General features: G+C 36.9%; 1 protein-coding gene across 1 annotated transcript; it reads left to right on the top strand.

Moving 5' to 3' along the window:
- Positions 1-595: 595 nt before the first annotated feature.
- On the top strand, positions 596-5,005 carry LOC104599872 (transcription factor VIP1-like). Its single transcript, XM_010262615.3, has 4 exons — positions 596-1,282; positions 1,664-1,796; positions 3,564-3,648; positions 4,346-5,005. Exons 1-4 carry the CDS (start codon positions 708-710, stop codon positions 4,645-4,647), a joined length of 1,095 nt encoding a protein of 364 aa, XP_010260917.2. The 5' UTR covers positions 596-707; the 3' UTR covers positions 4,648-5,005.
- Positions 5,006-18,309: the final 13,304 nt, after the last annotated feature.

The raw sequence follows: 18,309 nt of genomic DNA, 5'->3' as shown, positions 1-18,309 counted from the left end.
CTGATTCCATCAAGGCGGATGATCTCCTAATTAATTGATCTTCCTTCCATGCGATTACATCGTGACTGGCTCCCACTATGTTCATGGGCCGGGTAGCCCGATGGCCCAGCCCGGCCCGGCCTGTACCTTGGTCGAATTTGGTCATGTAATTAGGTCCGTGGGTCTGATCTCAGGCTTAATACAATAAGTTCGACTGTATTATGGGTCGAGTTCAGGATTTGTTAAAAAAGCCCGGCCTGAGCTCGATCCAGCCTGATTCAGCATTATATATTTTATAAAATATATGACATGTATTATATATATATATTATAATTTAATATATACATTTTTTTATTTTTTCTTTATAATTTCTCTCTCACAATCTCTCTCTATTCAATTGCTTCAACAGTAATAACAACATGTGATAAATTTCGGACTCGGACCCAGGCCTGGGCTTCGGACTTTTTATGAGGGCCGGGCTCGGGCTCGGGCCTTAGAAAAATCTGTTAATACAGAGAGTAGAAACCCGGTCCGGCCCGGCCCATGAACAGGTGTCATAGTAACTCCATTTTTGTGTTTTTTTTGTTCAAAACAAAAGAAAAAGAAATTCCACATCGTCTCTTTCTCGATTCATCCCTCTAGAATTCAATGCCGTCGTTGTTAAACAAGTCCAGTAAATCCCCAAAACGCGCGAGCATCCTCCCAACCACCCCACATAGACGTCCATAATGGAAACCCAGTTCACCGATGGGGCCGCCGCGAAACCTTTCTCCGGCCGATATTCTGCTGTAGTCGACATCGATCAGATGCCGGAAACTCCCCAGCGCGGGTCCCATCACCGCCGGGCCCAGTCGGAGACTTTCTTCCGGTTCCCCGACGACATCCTGTTCGACCCAGATGTCGATTTCAATCTTGCCGCCATGGATTTGCCTTCGATGTCCGAAGACAACGATTCTCGTGGCAGCGGTGCAGTTCCGATGCCTGTTGATTCTGGTAAATCAGAGGAATCCACCGGTGACAAGGGGAAGGGAAGATTGGGGGGAGCTAGTCATCTCAGGAGCTTGTCCATGGACGCCGACTTTTTTGAGGGTTTAGGGTTTCAACAGTCGACGGTTGGGATTGGCAGGGAAGGGGAGAAATTTGGCGGGAAAGGGGTTCCAGAGAAGAGGATGCACAGGCACAGTTATTCAATGGATGGGTCGTCGTCTTCATTTGAGGTGGAGTCAGTGGAAAGTACGAAGAAGGCGATGGGACCAGATAAGCTGGCCGAGTTGTCTTTGATTGATCCAAAAAGAGCTAAAAGGTTTGATATTTTATTTTTTAACATTGATCTTGCTTTAGTTTTGTTTAAGTTTAGGCAGTTTCCTTCTTTTCTGCCTCAGAATTGGGTTCTGATTTCTTTGTCTGCTTGTATAGTTATAACGATTTTCCAGGTAGTTCGTCTTTTCCTTTTTTAGGTTTAGCTTACTTAATCTGAGTATTTGGATTTGGACTGCGAAGGAATTCTGTGGAAGTTTTGCAATTGGACTTTATGTGCTCCTAATTTAGTTGGGTTAGAGATTAAGTTCTAGCATACAAGGGAGAATTGTGGGTCTTCTGCTTTTGTTCTTACGCTATTGATGCAACCCTAATGAGAATTCTAATTTAATTTGTTTTGTTTTCTTCCTGTTGAACCCCGTTATAGGATTCTTGCAAACAGGCAATCTGCAGCACGGTCAAAAGAAAGGAAGGTACGTTACACCAACGAACTAGAGAGGAAGGTGCAAACACTTCAAACAGAAGCTACCACCCTTTCAGCGCAAGTTACAATGCTACAGGTATGAAGTATTCAGATGACTTGTGTTATTATCTTCTATAGCTGGTACCTGGAGAATAATTCAAGCTTGGTCCTGAAAGGCATACCAGAATTATTGTTTCAAGTTGAATTGGAGGGTTATTTCTCATAATGTTAACAATGTTGTCCTTTATATCAAGATTGCAAGTCCTCATTTCAAACAGAAGGGGTAAAAAACAGAATCAATAGATTCAGTTTTCTCTTAATTGTGGACATGGATCCACCTGGCCTGGAGCGGGGCTGCGGGGGACAGTTTTTTTAGACTGTCCTTCCACCGAAGCAGTTCTCAGAGCTTGATTTACACTTTATAATTCAAATTGGATCCGTGTATTCATCCTCTACTTGTTTGATTTTGAGTGCAAGGCCTTTTATGCTCATTTCTTTTCTTTATCCACCAAATTCATGTAATTTCTGTTCAGAAGGGAGCATGCCATACATTATAGTATACAAGTCTAACAGAAATGGTGTAACATGGTCTTCTATAAGATCAGTTGTCTGGATTGGGTATGGTCAATTCACACGGTCCTCTCTTCAGAAATTTCCCATTGATACAATTGAAATACCTTTAGTCCTGGTTATTCATTTCACTTACATTGTCAGATTTTCTTCTCAAGGTTCACCCTAGTGTCCATTAGTCAGATTTCATTTAACTTGACAGATTCTTATGTTGAAGGGTATCTTAATTTATGTTAGATGTTGATATTATTTTGGAGAGGGTGACAAAAACAATTGGGGGGGGGGGTTTAAAGGGAATTTTGTGAACAAGTTTCTTGGCTACACCTCAATCATTAGCCGAGGGAATATCAATTATTAACTATTAGCTCTCATATAGAGGAAAAAGGTCATTACATGCATAAACTTTGTTCAAGACATTGTTCTAGAGAGTGGTTGCTGGACATAATATTTTAGAACAAATTGTGATTGCTAACTAGATGTTTAAAGCAATTTTTAACAGTGAAAAAATGAGAATGCAAATGCAACTGAACTGCAAGGCTTTCCTAGAGCCTAAGTTGCAGTCTGAGATGTGAACCTCAATAAGGTGAGGCTACACTTCTGAAAAGAAAAAAAGAAAAACTTAATATACAATAATATATAAACCTAAGTTCTGAAAAAAAAATTCATAAAGACTACATACAAAGCTACAAATTAGGAGCTTTTTGTTCTTTACCCTAAGGTATATTATTAGAATTTCTCCATCTATCTTGTCAGTTTGTAGTATAACATTGCTGGAATGACATGATTTTTGAAGTCTTCCATATTTTACTCCACTCCTTTAGCAATGACAAACAAGTATAAGATACAGTTTCCCGGCAGAACTGCACTGTTTTAAAGGCTGCTTGCTATGAGTAACGGTTTTCCACTATGATACCAAGTCTTACCGAGAGTATTGATATGATACGTGCCATTATCAGGCATATCATATCGTATCTTTAAGGTACCAAAATGCTTCATACACAACCTTGGGTCTTACTGAATATATCGCATCAAACTTTCTTTCTTGTCTGTTCATTTTATAGTTTACCCACTTTCTTATAGAGGTGTTTTCTCCTGAGCTTAATTACATGATGCTTTAAAAAAATTGACATGATACTTTATTTTAATTAAGACATTTTAAAACTTTATTCTCCTGGAAATACCACAACTGTTGAGGGTGAATGTTGCTTTATAATTCAACTTTGAGGTTGTGGAAATTCTCTCAGCTTTCCAAAGGGAGATGGAACCAAGTCATAATTTTCCTTCCTATATGCAGAGAGACACCAATGGTTTGACTACCGAGAACAAGGAACTCAAATTGCGGTTGCAGGCCATGGAGCAGCAAGCACAACTTCGGGATGGTATGTATGATATAGTAAGGCATTTTTATTATGCATTATTTGCTGGAAATTTCATTTGCATAGATGACTTTACCGGTTTTTATTTTCTCTGCTACTACGTGGTGTTTGGTACTGTGGTGTTAGTCTTGGTGTTTGTACTTGAGTTTTTGCATTGGATTTCAGGAGAGTGAGATGCTTTGGCATATAATACAGAGTTTATCTTCACTCATTTCCCAAGTACTTCACTTGTGAACACATAAGCTGCTCTCACATCAGCTTGAAAAAAAAAATCCCAACTTCAGTACCATTCTAGGTACGTGTTCATCAGTAAGGTGCTCAGGACACTTGTGTCCTTAACGGAATGAGTGAAATTTTCTCATAATACAATGCATAATAATTTATTGCAGTACTAGATACCACATAAAACACCCGAAGTGGAAATTCTACTCTGTTGAGGGACACATCTTTTTGAAGCTGCCCCCAAAACCTCCCTGCACATAACTCTATGCAAAGAGTAGTACAAACATTTGTACTTGATTCTGCCCAATCCAAAAGGATGGTTTGGAAGGTTAAAGTAAAAACGCCTACATGGTGCCTAGCTGGAATTTAAACAGGAATGCAACACAAAGCAACACCACAGTTCCAAACACCCCCTATTTTGTGGGTTATTTACAAACAAGCAAAAGGTTGAACACGGACATCTTTGTTACTTCAACAGCTTTAAATGAAGCCTTGAGGGAAGAAGTACAGAGGCTTAGGATAGCTACTGGCCAAGTCCCGGCTGTCAATGGCCACTCTTTCAGCAGGGGACTACCTCCACCTTATTTCTCTCGGTCCCAGCCTTTGAGTCATTTTGGCAGCCATCAGACTCCTCAGCAACAGCAACCACAGCCGCAACAACAGCAACAGCAGCAGCAGCAGCAGCTCCACACATCTCAGCCACTTGCCAATGGCCACACCCTGGGGGGACAGCCACAAGGTCCTCAACATGTTTCCATGGACTTCCATCAAGGGGTTTGATATCCATCCAGGTGCTTAAAATTTGTTGGCAGAGTCGCGCTTTCATGATGAATTGGAATTTGATAACTCGAAGGTAAATTGTTCCAATCATGTCTTGTATATACATGTATTATGCATATTGCTGCTGGTAAGGTTGTAAAGAGTACTGCTTATTCAACAAAAAAGAAAAAGAAGAATACTCAGATCAATTTCTCGTATTAGTCATATGTGTATGCATCTGTAGGATAGGAACCATGTTGTAGAGCAATTAGGTTCTGATGAACTATCTTATCAATGGATGATTGTAGTTTGACCTCGAACAGAGCAATTCATGACATAATGTAGAACATGATTATAAATAAAGTATTAGTATTTTCTATTCCTTGAGAGTTAAAGGTTCTATTCTTCACAATTGTAATGGAGTTCACCCTAGGATCCTGTCTTGTACGGTTGCTAGGCCACAATTTCTTTGTGATGCTTTTTGCTCCTACATTGAGCTAGATTAAAGATATGCTGGCAAGTTTGGCAACTAGCTGGCTCAAGACATACACATATACACAATGCAGAAGTTATAGAAAGACTAACAAACGAGCAATAAGCCAATAACAGAAGTACAGAACCCCCTAAGAGACCAACTGAATCTTGAATACTGACTACTGAGTGTCTTACATTGAGCTGAGAAATCAACCTTTTAGTAAAGTTAGTTTTGGTAGTTTCTTCCATGAGGCTCGGTCAATGCCACTCAATCAGCGCTGAAGCCCTCCCAAACAAGCCCTGATTTTGTTTTCTCTGTTCTGGTTAAGATAATCTATGAAACTGCTCGGGAAGCAATAATACAGGTTTTCAATAAGGGCTGCTCTGGACTTAGAAGTTGGTGGTCCGAATTTGCATAACATAGGCTAGCATTTCCTGCTCAGACCAGAAATTGCGAACCTAATCGTTGGAATAAGTTTAAGAAAGGCCGGTCTCTCAGTTGGGATGTGGTTTCTAACTTTCTAATTTTCTATACGCCATGTGTCACATTATGTAGCAAGTCCTGTCCCCACCATGTGTCTCATAGATTCTCTGGCATGGACGACTTTTCTGGATGTCCAGCTTCCCTAACCTGTACCATGTGATGCTTGTCGGTTTCTTTTATTTTTTAAACAAAACCTTGACATTCTATCAACTGCAAATAGATGATTCCATCCAGCCAAAAATCGTCTGGATGTCCAGGAACAAGAATTCAGTTGCAGCTGAGTAAAACATTCATGGGACAGGAATGGGGAAAATAGAAGTATAAAAATAAACAAAGGCGAGAACAGATCTAATCTTCTTAGCTACTTACTATTAAATCCAAAATGTTTGGTTACAGAAATGTAACACTAGAATGCAAATAACATTTGCAGTACTAACGAATCACTTGTGCATAACACAAGCACAATTTTCCTTCCCTACGTCTGCTGCAATACAAGAGAACTGAGTTTCATCTGCCCACTGCCAATAACTATCAGAAAGGATTTGTTGAAAAAACACAAGTCAGTTAATTACAAGTTTGACAGAGGAGAGACCTGGAAAAATGTCTTACCAGTGCAAAGTATGTCTAAAGTTATTTCAATTTGTGATATCGGGCTTGCGGGAGTTGACTCAAAACAACTTCCACTTACTAGATGAAAATTTGGTGCTGGAACTGTGAGGGCATGAGATCCTCCCTGACAGTTGAGCAGCGAAAGAATCCTTAACAGTTGAGCAGCGAAAGAATCCTTAACAGTTGAGCAGCGAAAGAATCCTTAAGGATGGAGAGGCCAAGTATCGTTTTCTTTAGTGAAACCAAATGTTATCTTTTAAATTGCAGGAAAAAAAATTAGGAATCTAGATCAATGGAATTGTTGGGGGTAGATTCTGTTTCTTCGTCAGGTGGTTTGGCTTTGTTTTGGGACAAAGAAATTGATCTGAAGGTAGAAACTGTAGACAAGAATCTTGTTCATACAAAAATAACTGAGGGAGATGGTTGTGAGCATCAGAAAATGGTTCACTAAGGCTGAAATGGAGTCACCACCCATCAATTATGGAAATGAAGGTGATGGAATTTCCAGGAATTGCATTAAAACTAGTTTTGGTTCATAATAACTCCACGATCCAAGGCAATGGTCCAACCAGTCCGGGTAAAACTCGAATGGGGGAGGGAAGGGGTTAGGCACCCCTCTCCCGGGTCCAATAAGTGGGAACCACATAGGATTCCAGATATGCACAAATTAAAGCAAACAATTCATTGACTAACTAAGAGCAATTAATAATCACTAAAGCTAAACAAAAATCATGAATAAACCATTACAAGAAAATTCCCTTAATTAAATTAAATTAAATTAAATTATTTTATTTTATTTCTTCTTTTTTTGTTTAATTTTTTATCATTTGTTTATGTTATTTCTTATGGAAACCCATTTTTATTTTTTAATTTTCTATTTTTTGGAATCTTTTATTTTTTTTATTTTTATATTTTTTTACTTCATTCATTTCATTTTTTTACCATTCCCCTTTCAATAGCTTATTTCCCCCTTGTTACCTAAATGAGTAGCCTAAACATCCCACTTCATCCCTTTGCCCGATTTATGTATTTTATCTTTTTTTTCTATATTTTGATGATTGAGTTAGTTTGTCCTTTCCAACCAATCAACCATTTTAATTTGAATCTTTAAAAATAGAGGGATCACTTTGATTCCTTTACATCTCGTCCCCGTCTACAGTTCATTACCGCCAGGGGCAGAGTCAGGAAATTGTTATAAGGGGGGCTAAAACATAAATGAAGTATGGATGGGCCCATGGGGGGGGGGGGGGGCAACCATTGAAATGGAGAGTGGGGAGAGGAGAAAATTTACATGAAAAGCTGTTTTTCAGTGGGGAGTTTCTGAACCATAAGGGGGGCCATGGCTCCCCTGGCTCCGCCCCTGGTTACCGCTTAAATATTTAGATAGATTCAGCATTTTTCACTCCAATTTTATGAAACTGAATCAGGTGATCATTCAAACCAATTCACACAACCAACTAAATCAGGTCATTCATGGCACCATAATCCTTGCAGCTCCAAGGTGGTCTTTCAAGTAGTGAACATTTCTTGGGCACTTCTGGACTTATTTTTGGAAACCTCTGTATCCTTTACGGTTCAATGAGTACTAGAGGAAGATTGGGGCATGATCATTACAACTACCCATAATGGTGGTATCTAAGTCTACAACTTGGGTTGGGTTGACCCGAACCCAACCCGAAAAAGTTGGGTTGGGTTGGGTTAGGTTGATGTTCGGGTTAGGGTTAGGGTTGACCCCTTAGCCAATCCGACCCAGCCCAAACCCGACTCTATAGTACATGTCATATATAAATATATGTTATATGTAATATATAACATATATTGATTTGTTTAGATGCATGATATTTGTATAGCCCCCACCACATAGTATCATGTATTTCTTTTAAGATAATCACTTCACTTAATTTTAATTAGAAAGACTAAAATCTTAATAACATTATTTTATGTTTTTTAAAAAATTTTATTTTATGTTTTATCGTAAGTTGTAACTCATAATAAACTATAGTCATTTCTAACACTTGTTTTTTTCTGAATTTTGTACCCAAAGAACAAAAAAAAAAAACGTCAACAAACAAATACTAATGAAACATAGGATTAATATATATATATATATAGTGAAAGTTGAGTTAAGATCTAAAATCGAGAAATTCTATGAGGTTTCAAGGGATGGGAAGAAGGTTGGGTTAGGCCCAACTCAAATCCAATCCAACCCGAAATTGACTTTGGGTTGGGTTAGGGTTGAAGGAATTTAGTTAGGGTTAGGGTTGGGTTGATCAAGTTAGGGTTGGGATTTAGAACTTATGATTGAGCTAGGATTGGCCTCAACCCGACCTAACCTGGCCCGACTTGCAGCCCTAATGGCATCTCAGGATGCAAGGTATTCAACGTTCCTTGAGAGGGCATTTATGTGCTCCAGTCTGGTTATTTGAACACCACAAGATATTGGGCATCCCACAAACTTGTGCCCAAAAACACTAACACTCCCAAGTGGGTATCAATGTGTATGGATATGATTAATACCCATTTTATTATTTTATAAGTATTAGAAGGATGCTTGTAAACCCCCTCAACTATTAAAATCCTCAATAATATTTTATTGTATTATTGTATCTCTGTGTCCTGAGGTCCACCAATACTGATACAATATGTCAGTTAAAATCACACCATGCAAGGGACCATCCACATGATTTTGAGCAAGCAAAATTGGCACTGGTGGATCAAGAAACCCATAAAAGTGGCTCATGATTCATGTATTCCATTGCCATTTATGTAAGTGAGAAACTCTCAGCTTGACACAATTATCCCTGACCAATCCAACCCACATGAATCAAGATTTAAGAATGGTGTAATGGATGGCCATACTCATGGAATGGACCTCGGCCGTCTGGATTGAAATTTAACTTAGGCTTAGTTTGGGAAGAGTGTAAATACAAAACCTTAGATAAGGCATTTCTAAACCTTGTATTTGCATTGAAGATATTTGTATTTGTACTCATCCCAAGTTGAGCATTATGCTCAGTTTGGAAGGAGTATAAATACAATATGTAGAGTGTAAAACATTACATTTTGTATTGCATTTGTATTCATACTTCTTCCAAAATGAACCTTAGACTGTGTTTGGTTGCAATATAAATGAATTTGCATTGATGCAAAATCATGGTAGTGCAAATGATTTGAGTGTAAATTCTAACCTATTTTTGCTTCAAATGTTAGCTTATTTTGTTTGATTGCAGTACAAATGAAGTAAATTAAGACATGAAACAGAATAAAGTAAAATCCATAAACAAAATTAAACCAGAATTTGCATTTTTTACATCTACACTCCCATGCATTTGTACTAGTGCAAATAAATTTGCACTACAACCAAACATAGCTTTAGGAACAAATAAAAGTGATGAGAGCTCTCTATGAAAAATGTAGAGCAAGTCTTCCGAGATAAACCAAGATATCCAATGGCTTTTGAATAGGGCTGCAAGTTGGGCTGGGTTAGGTTGGGTTGAGGCCAACCCTAACCCTGATTAAATTCTTTTAATTCTTACCCAACCCAACCTTCTTTCCATCCCTTAAAATCTCGTACAAACTTCTTAATCTCAGATCTTAACTCAACTTTCACTACATATATTAATTCTATGTTTTATTAGTATCTGTTTGTTGATGTTTTTATGGTTCTTTAAATACAAAATTTAGGGAAAAAGTGTTTGAAATGACTATAGTTTATTATGAGTTATGGCTTATAATATATCTTTTATGGGCAAGAACCTATGGGTGGCAAACAACAGAGAGGAGATAAAGAATAAAATATTCAAAAAACATAAAATATATTATTAAGATTTTAGTATTTCCAATTAGGATTAAGTGAAGTGATTATCTTAAAAGAAATAAATGATAGTATATGGTGGGGGTTATACAACTATCATGCATCTAAACAAATTAATGTACGATATATCATATATATAACATATATTTATATATGACATGTATAGTCTTACGTTTGTATTGGGTTGGATTGCCCGAGGGGTCAATCCTAATCCAACCAGAAACAAAGTCATATTCATAAATTTCAAACATAATCCTAACCCGAACATCAATCCGATTTTTTAGGATTGGGTTCGGGACAATCCGGCCCAAGTTGCGACCTTACTTTTGAACCAGAGGAACAAAAGAATGAAAAGGAAAACAAGCTTCAAGCCCAGGCGTTTTCTTTTGATGGGCAGATTTTTTTGTTTTTCTTTGGTAACTTTTCCGTGGGCAGGTTCAAACCCAGAAGTAGGCATTATATTTCTTACCCGTCAAGCATCCTCCTAGGGAACTTTTCCATTTTTAATGTTCCATTTTCTTGAGATGATAAATCTTTCTTTTTGCCAGCTGGAATTCTACTCACCTTCTAAACCAAGATATCCAATGGATTTTTAGGCCCTGTTTGGCATCACTCCCCGGGAGTGATTATGTGGATCAGGATGAAAATCACGTTTGGCATAAACTAGTTGTTCGGTTCTCATTCGAACAGGATGAGAAAACCCCTTCCGATACATGATTCTGCGGAGTGGAAATGTGATTCTGGCGACAATGGATCTCCTGCCCCACGGGTACTCTGCCCACGCCCTACCCACACACTACCCCCCATGAATTGGGAACATCTCCCCCTGCATAATACTATGTAAAGATGAGTTATTCTCTATGTGCCGCTGCGATAAACGTGGACAGAATTCTCGTGGGCAGGAGATCCGATTCTGGCACAAGTCCAATTCTCTCCATGTCCTTTAAAAGTTAACGAACACAGGTGCGGGTATCACACGTGAAAACCAGTGTAGTTCGGTAGTTTCCCCCAGCGTTCTAACACCATAGACAAAGAGTATCTTCAACGGCTCTGCCATGCCAAAGACGTGGTCCTTGGACCTTGAAGAAATGCACTTGGGATTTTCTATTCACTTTTTTTATCCATTCTCTATCCACCATGAATTGGAGCCACACATCTCTCGGTGATTAAGAAATCTGGACTCGACGGTGAAAAAGCTGAGGTTGTCGAAACTACTGGCAATTCCCACTGTTTCTGAGGGATGCTGGATAATGGCGTCTCGGCGTATCAACGGTGCTCTGATTACTGTTTCGGATGCTTTACTCTCCGGAATTATTATGAACAAGTCGGACAATCAGACAGTCTAAACTGCCCAAATCGGACAATTTTTTACCTGATCAATAATTTTGATCAATTTTTGAATTTTATTAAAACCTGATCCAAAATCATAATTGAGTGACAATTCAAATGATTCAACTGACCAAATCAACAACAAACTAAAAACACTGCCTCTACGTACATCACATACACAAATATTAGGGAAAGCAGTTATGCAAGCAAGAAACACTGGGCTGCATAATACAAATCTCAATCATACGTTAGAAGCAAGGTATCAATATGCACAATACAAAATTACAAATCATTGGGTTGCATTATACAAATCCCACGTTAGAAGCAAGGGTCAAAATTGTAAATTTTGAACGTTAAGGTGCATCATCTCAATTCCCAATCACACGTTATATGCACAAAATTGTAAATTGCACAATTCAAAGGGAAAATACACTACTGTTTTTTTTTTCAATTTCAAGAATTGAACCGGGACATCTCAAGGAAGGGTATTACCCTTCAAAACTACCCAAAGAGGTGGTCTTACTATCTGACTGAAAAATGGCAAAGGATGTATAAGTAATTTGGCCTTGGCATTTTCAAGTAGATAAGTTTTAGACATTTCTGTTATTGAGCATGTATGTTGGCAATTTTATTAAGGGAATTTAAACTTAGGGCAGTCAATGGGTTCGGTAAAACCCGATGGAATTGACGGGTCGGTTCTGGGTCCTGATATAGTATTCCGATTTATTATCAGTTCGGAACTGATTCCGTCCAGTTCTGAATCAATTCAGATCTGATCCGAACTATATACATATAGTATATATTATTATCTTTTTTTTTGGCATTATAGTATATATTATTATCGGGTCTGTCGGATTAGACCCAACTGCCCCGAAAACCAATTAATTTAATTCTGGGTCTAAAAATTATAGACCCTATCAGGTCCGATTCGGTTCTGGGTCCTCAATATTTCATATCGGGTCAGTTTCAGTTCTAGCTGGTCTCAACCCAGACCCAACCCGTTGACTGAACCAAACCGACCCAGGGTCTGCATTATGTGTTCCAATTATAATTGGGTCAGGATTGGTTTTAGTTGTTTTGAACCAATTATGATCTGGATCAATTATATTTATATTAAAACTGTAATATTATCTCATTTTCCTATTTCACCATAAAAAACATGCATTTTTTTCTTATCAAATTACTTTCTTATTGCATATAGTCCCAATTACAGAACCTATAGGATCCGTTTCGGAACAAGTTCTGCAAATCTGCTATCACCCGACCAGTTGACAACACATCTTAAATTGTCGAGTTTGGACTTTTCGGCCCAAGCCCAAATCAACAGGTTCGTGGGGCCTAATTTTGATTGGCCCAACTCAACTTGTACACCTATTGTATCTCCAAATCAATTTTCTTTTGGAAATATGATGTATGGAGCATACAAAAATCGTACAGTGAGAATCTATCATATATAATCCCCAAGGGGAAACAAAAAAGTTTTCCTTCTTGTTGGACTGAAAGACAGGTCCATCCATATAACAGGAGTCATGTTAATGGCCCATTACCTATGATTTAATTTGAGGAGCCAAACAGGTCCACATTCCCATGATTGGCCAAAACACTTTTTTCGATCCTTTCACCTTTTCATTTGATCACAGGATAAGACAGGACACATAGTTGGGTTTTGATTTGCCCAAGTGTCAACTGAACCACCTTTCCAATTGCAACTTGGTTTGTCTGGTTGTTTCCCATGAAATTCCAACGCTCCCTAAAGCATTACATCTTGAATATAGTAAATTTCTCATATTGGTTAGCTATCTCAACTCACTATGCCCACATTCCATTGCATCATGCACAACACCACCAATAGCTCCACTCTCTTCATCCAACAAACTGTTTAAGATAAACCATGTTTTAAAATGGATTCCATCTCATGTAAATTTCCCCTTATAATCAACATGGATTGAATTTACGCAAATGGGTCAATGCAAATTTGGGTTTCGACCTGATATAATTAAATAGATCAGCATCAGACCATACCTGTTTATGCCCTACCATATATAAAGCTATAATCTAAAGATTGAATTTCTTGTTGGATTGTGCTCTGGACCTTATTGTTTTTTATATGCTATTTGTTTTGAATTGTTTCTAATGTTTTGTTTTGAGCAGGAAATCATTTTGTTGCGTATTAAAGCATTTTTTTTGAAGCCCAAGTCCAAAGGGCATTATATTCATCGAGGAAAATTCTCTCATAAAATAACCATTCATTCATGGTGCCTAACCCATGCTCCAGCTTTTTTATATTTATTAATAGGCTTGAACAAACAAGGGAAAAGCAAGGAAAGAATAGGATTCATAATTAGGGTGCTACTGTGGCGCTTTTTGAGAAAGTGTGATCACAGAATCATGTATGATGGAGCTTTGCCATAAAGCCCAGACCAAATGTAAGGCTTGGGTTGAATTAGCATAATCTAATATATTCTTTAGATTAAAGTTAAACAGGCTTTTCCCCTTTATGGAGTGGTATATTTTAAAGTTCAAAATAAGATTTTTAAAAGTCATGTCTGAACCAAATTTGTTTATAATCAGTATTTGATCTTTTCTCAAATGATTCTTCTCTATGGTTGCACTTGTTTCGTGTGATGGACCCTTTGAACCCCTAAAAGTAGAACGAACACAAGAACTTAATAAGGCTTTCATGGGGCTCACCTCTCTGACCCCTGTGTTCAATGTACTCACACTTGGTCTACAACCCACTTAATCATAGATAACACAATCAAAACTTCCATTAATCCAGCATTTAATATCTTTCCATGGGGTCTTATAACAATTCCCTATGGCTGGCCTGTCTACTACTATAATTCACAATACCTAATCGAGAATTGGTGCTCTGTTTCTCCCATGGACTGTCTAATTCACAATCCAAGGTCTGATTTTATATTTAAATGTATATAATTGTGAAATTAATAAAAATAGAAAAAATTATGTCAAAATGCATAGTATAAATCGGGAAAACATAGGAAGTGCTATGTTTTTTCACCATTACTTATTTTAATCAATAAGGAAGACTTTTTCCTATGGATTGTAAAAAGACTGGATAGGTAGGCACTATTGGTGAGGATAAAGAATAATCACTAAAAAAAAAGAATAATTACTTAGGGCCCATTCTTTTTTGGGATTTTGAGGGGGGGGAGAGTTGGTCAATGGGATTTTGGTTTCCATTGATCAAGAAATCCATGTTCTTTTTTCAGCTTTATGTGGGGTTCATGAAAAATTTATTTTCCCTGGTATACCCATCACTTATTTGGGTAAGTAACTTTCTCACCTAGGGGAAAGTTGCCAACACTAGGATGGGACAAAAATGCCCCTTTTAATAATGACTTTTTATGGCTAAATCAGTCATTATCTTATTTACTTGAAAAATAAAAGAAAATAGGTAAATCCACTTTTTTGGGTAAGTGTTTCTTAGGAAATACTTACCCAAGTAGGAGTCGATTCAAGTTGAACCGAGACAAATATTTGGCTATTGAAGCTAGGCTCTCTAATAAACTATCAAGCTCGAGTCAAAAGCTCGAAAGTTCAAGCTCAGCTCGACTACCTCTAATTGTAGGTCTCCCTCAACTACCGAGGTGCCAAGCCGAGGTCTCCCTTAGCAGCCAATGTGACACCCTATATGTATAGGCTTGCAAGTCGAGCTTTATTAAACTCAAGTCTAGCTCGAAGATCAGTTTAGACCGAGTTGAATCAAGCTTTTCATGAATCGAGCTTAAACAGCTCGTTAAAAGCTCGACTTGTGGCCACCCCTATACCTTAGTAAGTACATTTATGAGGATAAACAACTAACCGAAAAGTGAACCAGGCCTTAATAAATTTCTAAGCACATGTCCCATAAAACCCTCAGCCTACTAAGGGTGATCTTTTTTAGCTCAGCACAATCCAAAAATTTCAAGTTTGAGCCTTGGTTTTGTGTTCACAACCTACCTAGGCTCAGGCCCGAAAATTTTAGGCCAGGTCTGGGCCTAATACTTCAACCCCATGCCAGCCTAACCCATATATATTTAATATATGTATTGTATATTTTCTAGAATATTGTAAATTTTATATAAAATGTTATTATATGGCACTTATAATATATTATATATAATATTTTGTATTATATAATATATAAAATAAATTTTATTTGCATTTAATGTCATTTATAATATTTTATACATAAGACATAGGCACGGAATCCAGTCCACCCAGGCTCGGGCCCAAGTTATTAGTAACCCTTGTTATAGTTGCAAAGCGCAGCCCATGATTATCCTTATAGCCTTTGCTTCAAATGATTGTAAGAAAATTTTTAGTACAACTGTCAGAATATTGAATGCTTACTTAGTATGCTCACAAGGATGTCGCCTATAAAATTAATATAATTATGAAAAAAATGGCAACTTTCCACGTACCCGACCCCCCAACCTGATGGGATTGGGGGTGGAGATTGCCTTGGAGGAACGGGTCAAGGATGGGAGTGAAGTCCCCGCGCCTCGGTTCCGATTTTATATATAATAATAATAATAATAATAATATATTATTTATATTGTAAAACTGTTTCTTTATTTTAAAAATTACTGTTATTTAAAAAATTTGGGAGATTCGGGTCTTCACTTGGAATCCGTCTCCATCAGAGATCAGGGATGGAGGATAACTTTTATCCTCAATGGGGTTGGGATTGGGAATAGGGATTTATTTCAAAATCTGGTTGGGGATAAGGAATATGACCAGGAATGCAAACTGACCAAATTGAATCTGATAGGACTTGATTTAAATTCGAATCTTATCATTAAGTTGGATCTTTGGATCTGATCCGGTTCAACTTGTTTTATTTAAAAATTAATGAATTATTAAAATAAAAATACAATATACTAATTTAAATAAAATAAAAACAAAAAATATAAGTATTTTTTAATTATATTTGTCATATATGTACATTTAAAAAAATAAATAATATAAGAAATTTATAAATAAATAAATAACACATACATATGTATTATATATTTATATATCGGATCAAATCTTCTTGAATCAGATAGGGGTGATCCTATTATCTAATCTGATCAAAACAGGAATGATCCGAATTCAACCAAATAAGATTGAATCTTAGATCAGATCATGATCCCATCCATTTGCACCCCTAAATATAACCCCACTCTATTGCCATTCCTACTCACTTGTTCATCTTTTTCCATGTATTGGATTTCCATAACTCATGTGATTACCAAATCAAAAATCAAATGAGGTTGGTCTGAATGTGGCCAAATATCGTCCAATTTAACACTGTACGTATGTATGTACTATTGAATGACAAATTCCTTAGACTTGACTGTCGAGACCTGGTTTTCATTATGGTAATTGACCTGCGATAGTCATTGGAGGCATTTTTTTCTTTCAATTCGTTCCGATTAATGCCATAGATACAACAATTAGGTGGTAGGCAACCCTTTTATCCTATCCACCAACGGCATGCAGGTAGGTGGGGTAGTGTATGTAGTCAAACAGAAGCAGTATATATTATACTATGATCTTCAAACAGAAGCAATATAATCTCAGGTGCAACAAGTCTTGTAGCTAGCAGCGTATAAATATATAATGCAAGGTGTTTGAAATCAAAACTCTGATATTAGTACTAACTCTCTACAATTATTACATGCATGATTGTTTTTTATATTGTTACAGATGGTTCCCATAGGAATTTGCATGATACTATTTATGGTTTTGTTATTCTACATCTACATCTAATGTTTAGTTCAAGTTCAAGTTCAGTTAGGCTCTATTCCAGTTCAAATTTTGGAATAAATTTAATTAGTTATTCGAGTTTAAGTTTAACCAATAAAAAGCTAAATTCATTAATTTGGTTTGATTAATGCATGCATGCATATATATATATCATAAAAAATATATAAATATATTATGAAAACATATTATATGTGTGTATATATAGATAGATAGATAGATATTTTGAGCTTTCAAGCCAAATTTGAGCTCATGGAATATTTAATTGAATCGAGCTCAAATTGGAAAAGATAGCTTGAATCAAACTCAAATTCCAAATTAGTAATATTTTAGTCAAGTTGAACTAAGACATGCCAAAATTTGACTCCCGCGCCTCAGCTCGGTTGCACCCCTACCTACATCAAAACAAAAAGTTTATTGCAGCATTAGGTGAACCATGCATTGAATGGTAGCCTGCCCAGCTGAATGGAGATCAGGTACAGGCCTTGAAAATGGCTTATTCACTCAAAATACGAAGAGTTAAAGTTTTTGTCAATGCAGCTACGATGGCAATTAACCTAAACGGAGGTGGCTATGCCAACTAGATGAATCAGCCTTTTTGACTCTCAAGTTAAGCAAGTGGTCACATCTTTTGAAACTTGTAAAGTTCTATATATCACATAAAGGATAACTAGCGGAGGGGGCCCTGCATTGCAGGGGATCATTCATAAACTATCAGGATCGAGCTCGACTCGAATTAGAAACTTGAGCTCGAGCTCGAACTCAAATTCGGCTCGAGTCAAAAGTTTGGAAGTTCAAGTTCGGCTACCTTTGATTGCAGGCAAGGATTAAAGTATTGGTATCAAATATCATATCGAATATCATATTGAATAACTTGGATACGGATATAGATACACTATGGAAACAGATGAAAAATATGGACATAAAAATTTCATAATATATTAATAATATTAAATTTAAGGTCAAATAACCATAAATAATGTATATATGTATATTTTAATGATGTATTTGAAAAAAATATATTACAATTAATATAATATGATGCATACATATCATGCAATTTTATTGATAATGTATCAATCCAGAGTCCAAAGTACAAAACATATTTTCCTATTATATTTTAATTATTATATCAATTATTTTCGATTTTACTATTTTTACTTCCTTACATTAACAAAGAGGTCAACCAAATATTAAATTCTCTATGTAAATTAAAATA

This window comes from Nelumbo nucifera, chromosome 5 (assembly GCF_055504915.1).
Source record: "Nelumbo nucifera cultivar China Antique chromosome 5, China Antique-T2T, whole genome shotgun sequence".
Classification (NCBI taxonomy): domain Eukaryota; kingdom Viridiplantae; phylum Streptophyta; class Magnoliopsida; order Proteales; family Nelumbonaceae; genus Nelumbo; species Nelumbo nucifera.
Note: the sequence above shows the minus strand (reverse complement) of the source record. Positions and strands in the feature narration are given on the sequence as shown.

What these genes read in the sequence shown, in the direction of transcription:
- LOC104599872 (XM_010262615.3), top strand. Translation starts at nt 708, where the DNA reads ATGGAAACCCAGTTCACCGATGGGGCCGCCGCGAAACCTTTCTCCGGC. An exon ending in GATCCAAAAAGAGCTAAAAG is followed by an intron (nt 1,283 to 1,663) that starts GTTTGATATTTT and finishes ACCCCGTTATAG; the next exon opens with GATTCTTGCAAACAGGCAAT. An exon ending in GCAAGCACAACTTCGGGATG is followed by an intron (nt 3,649 to 4,345) that starts GTATGTATGATA and finishes TTACTTCAACAG; the next exon opens with CTTTAAATGAAGCCTTGAGG.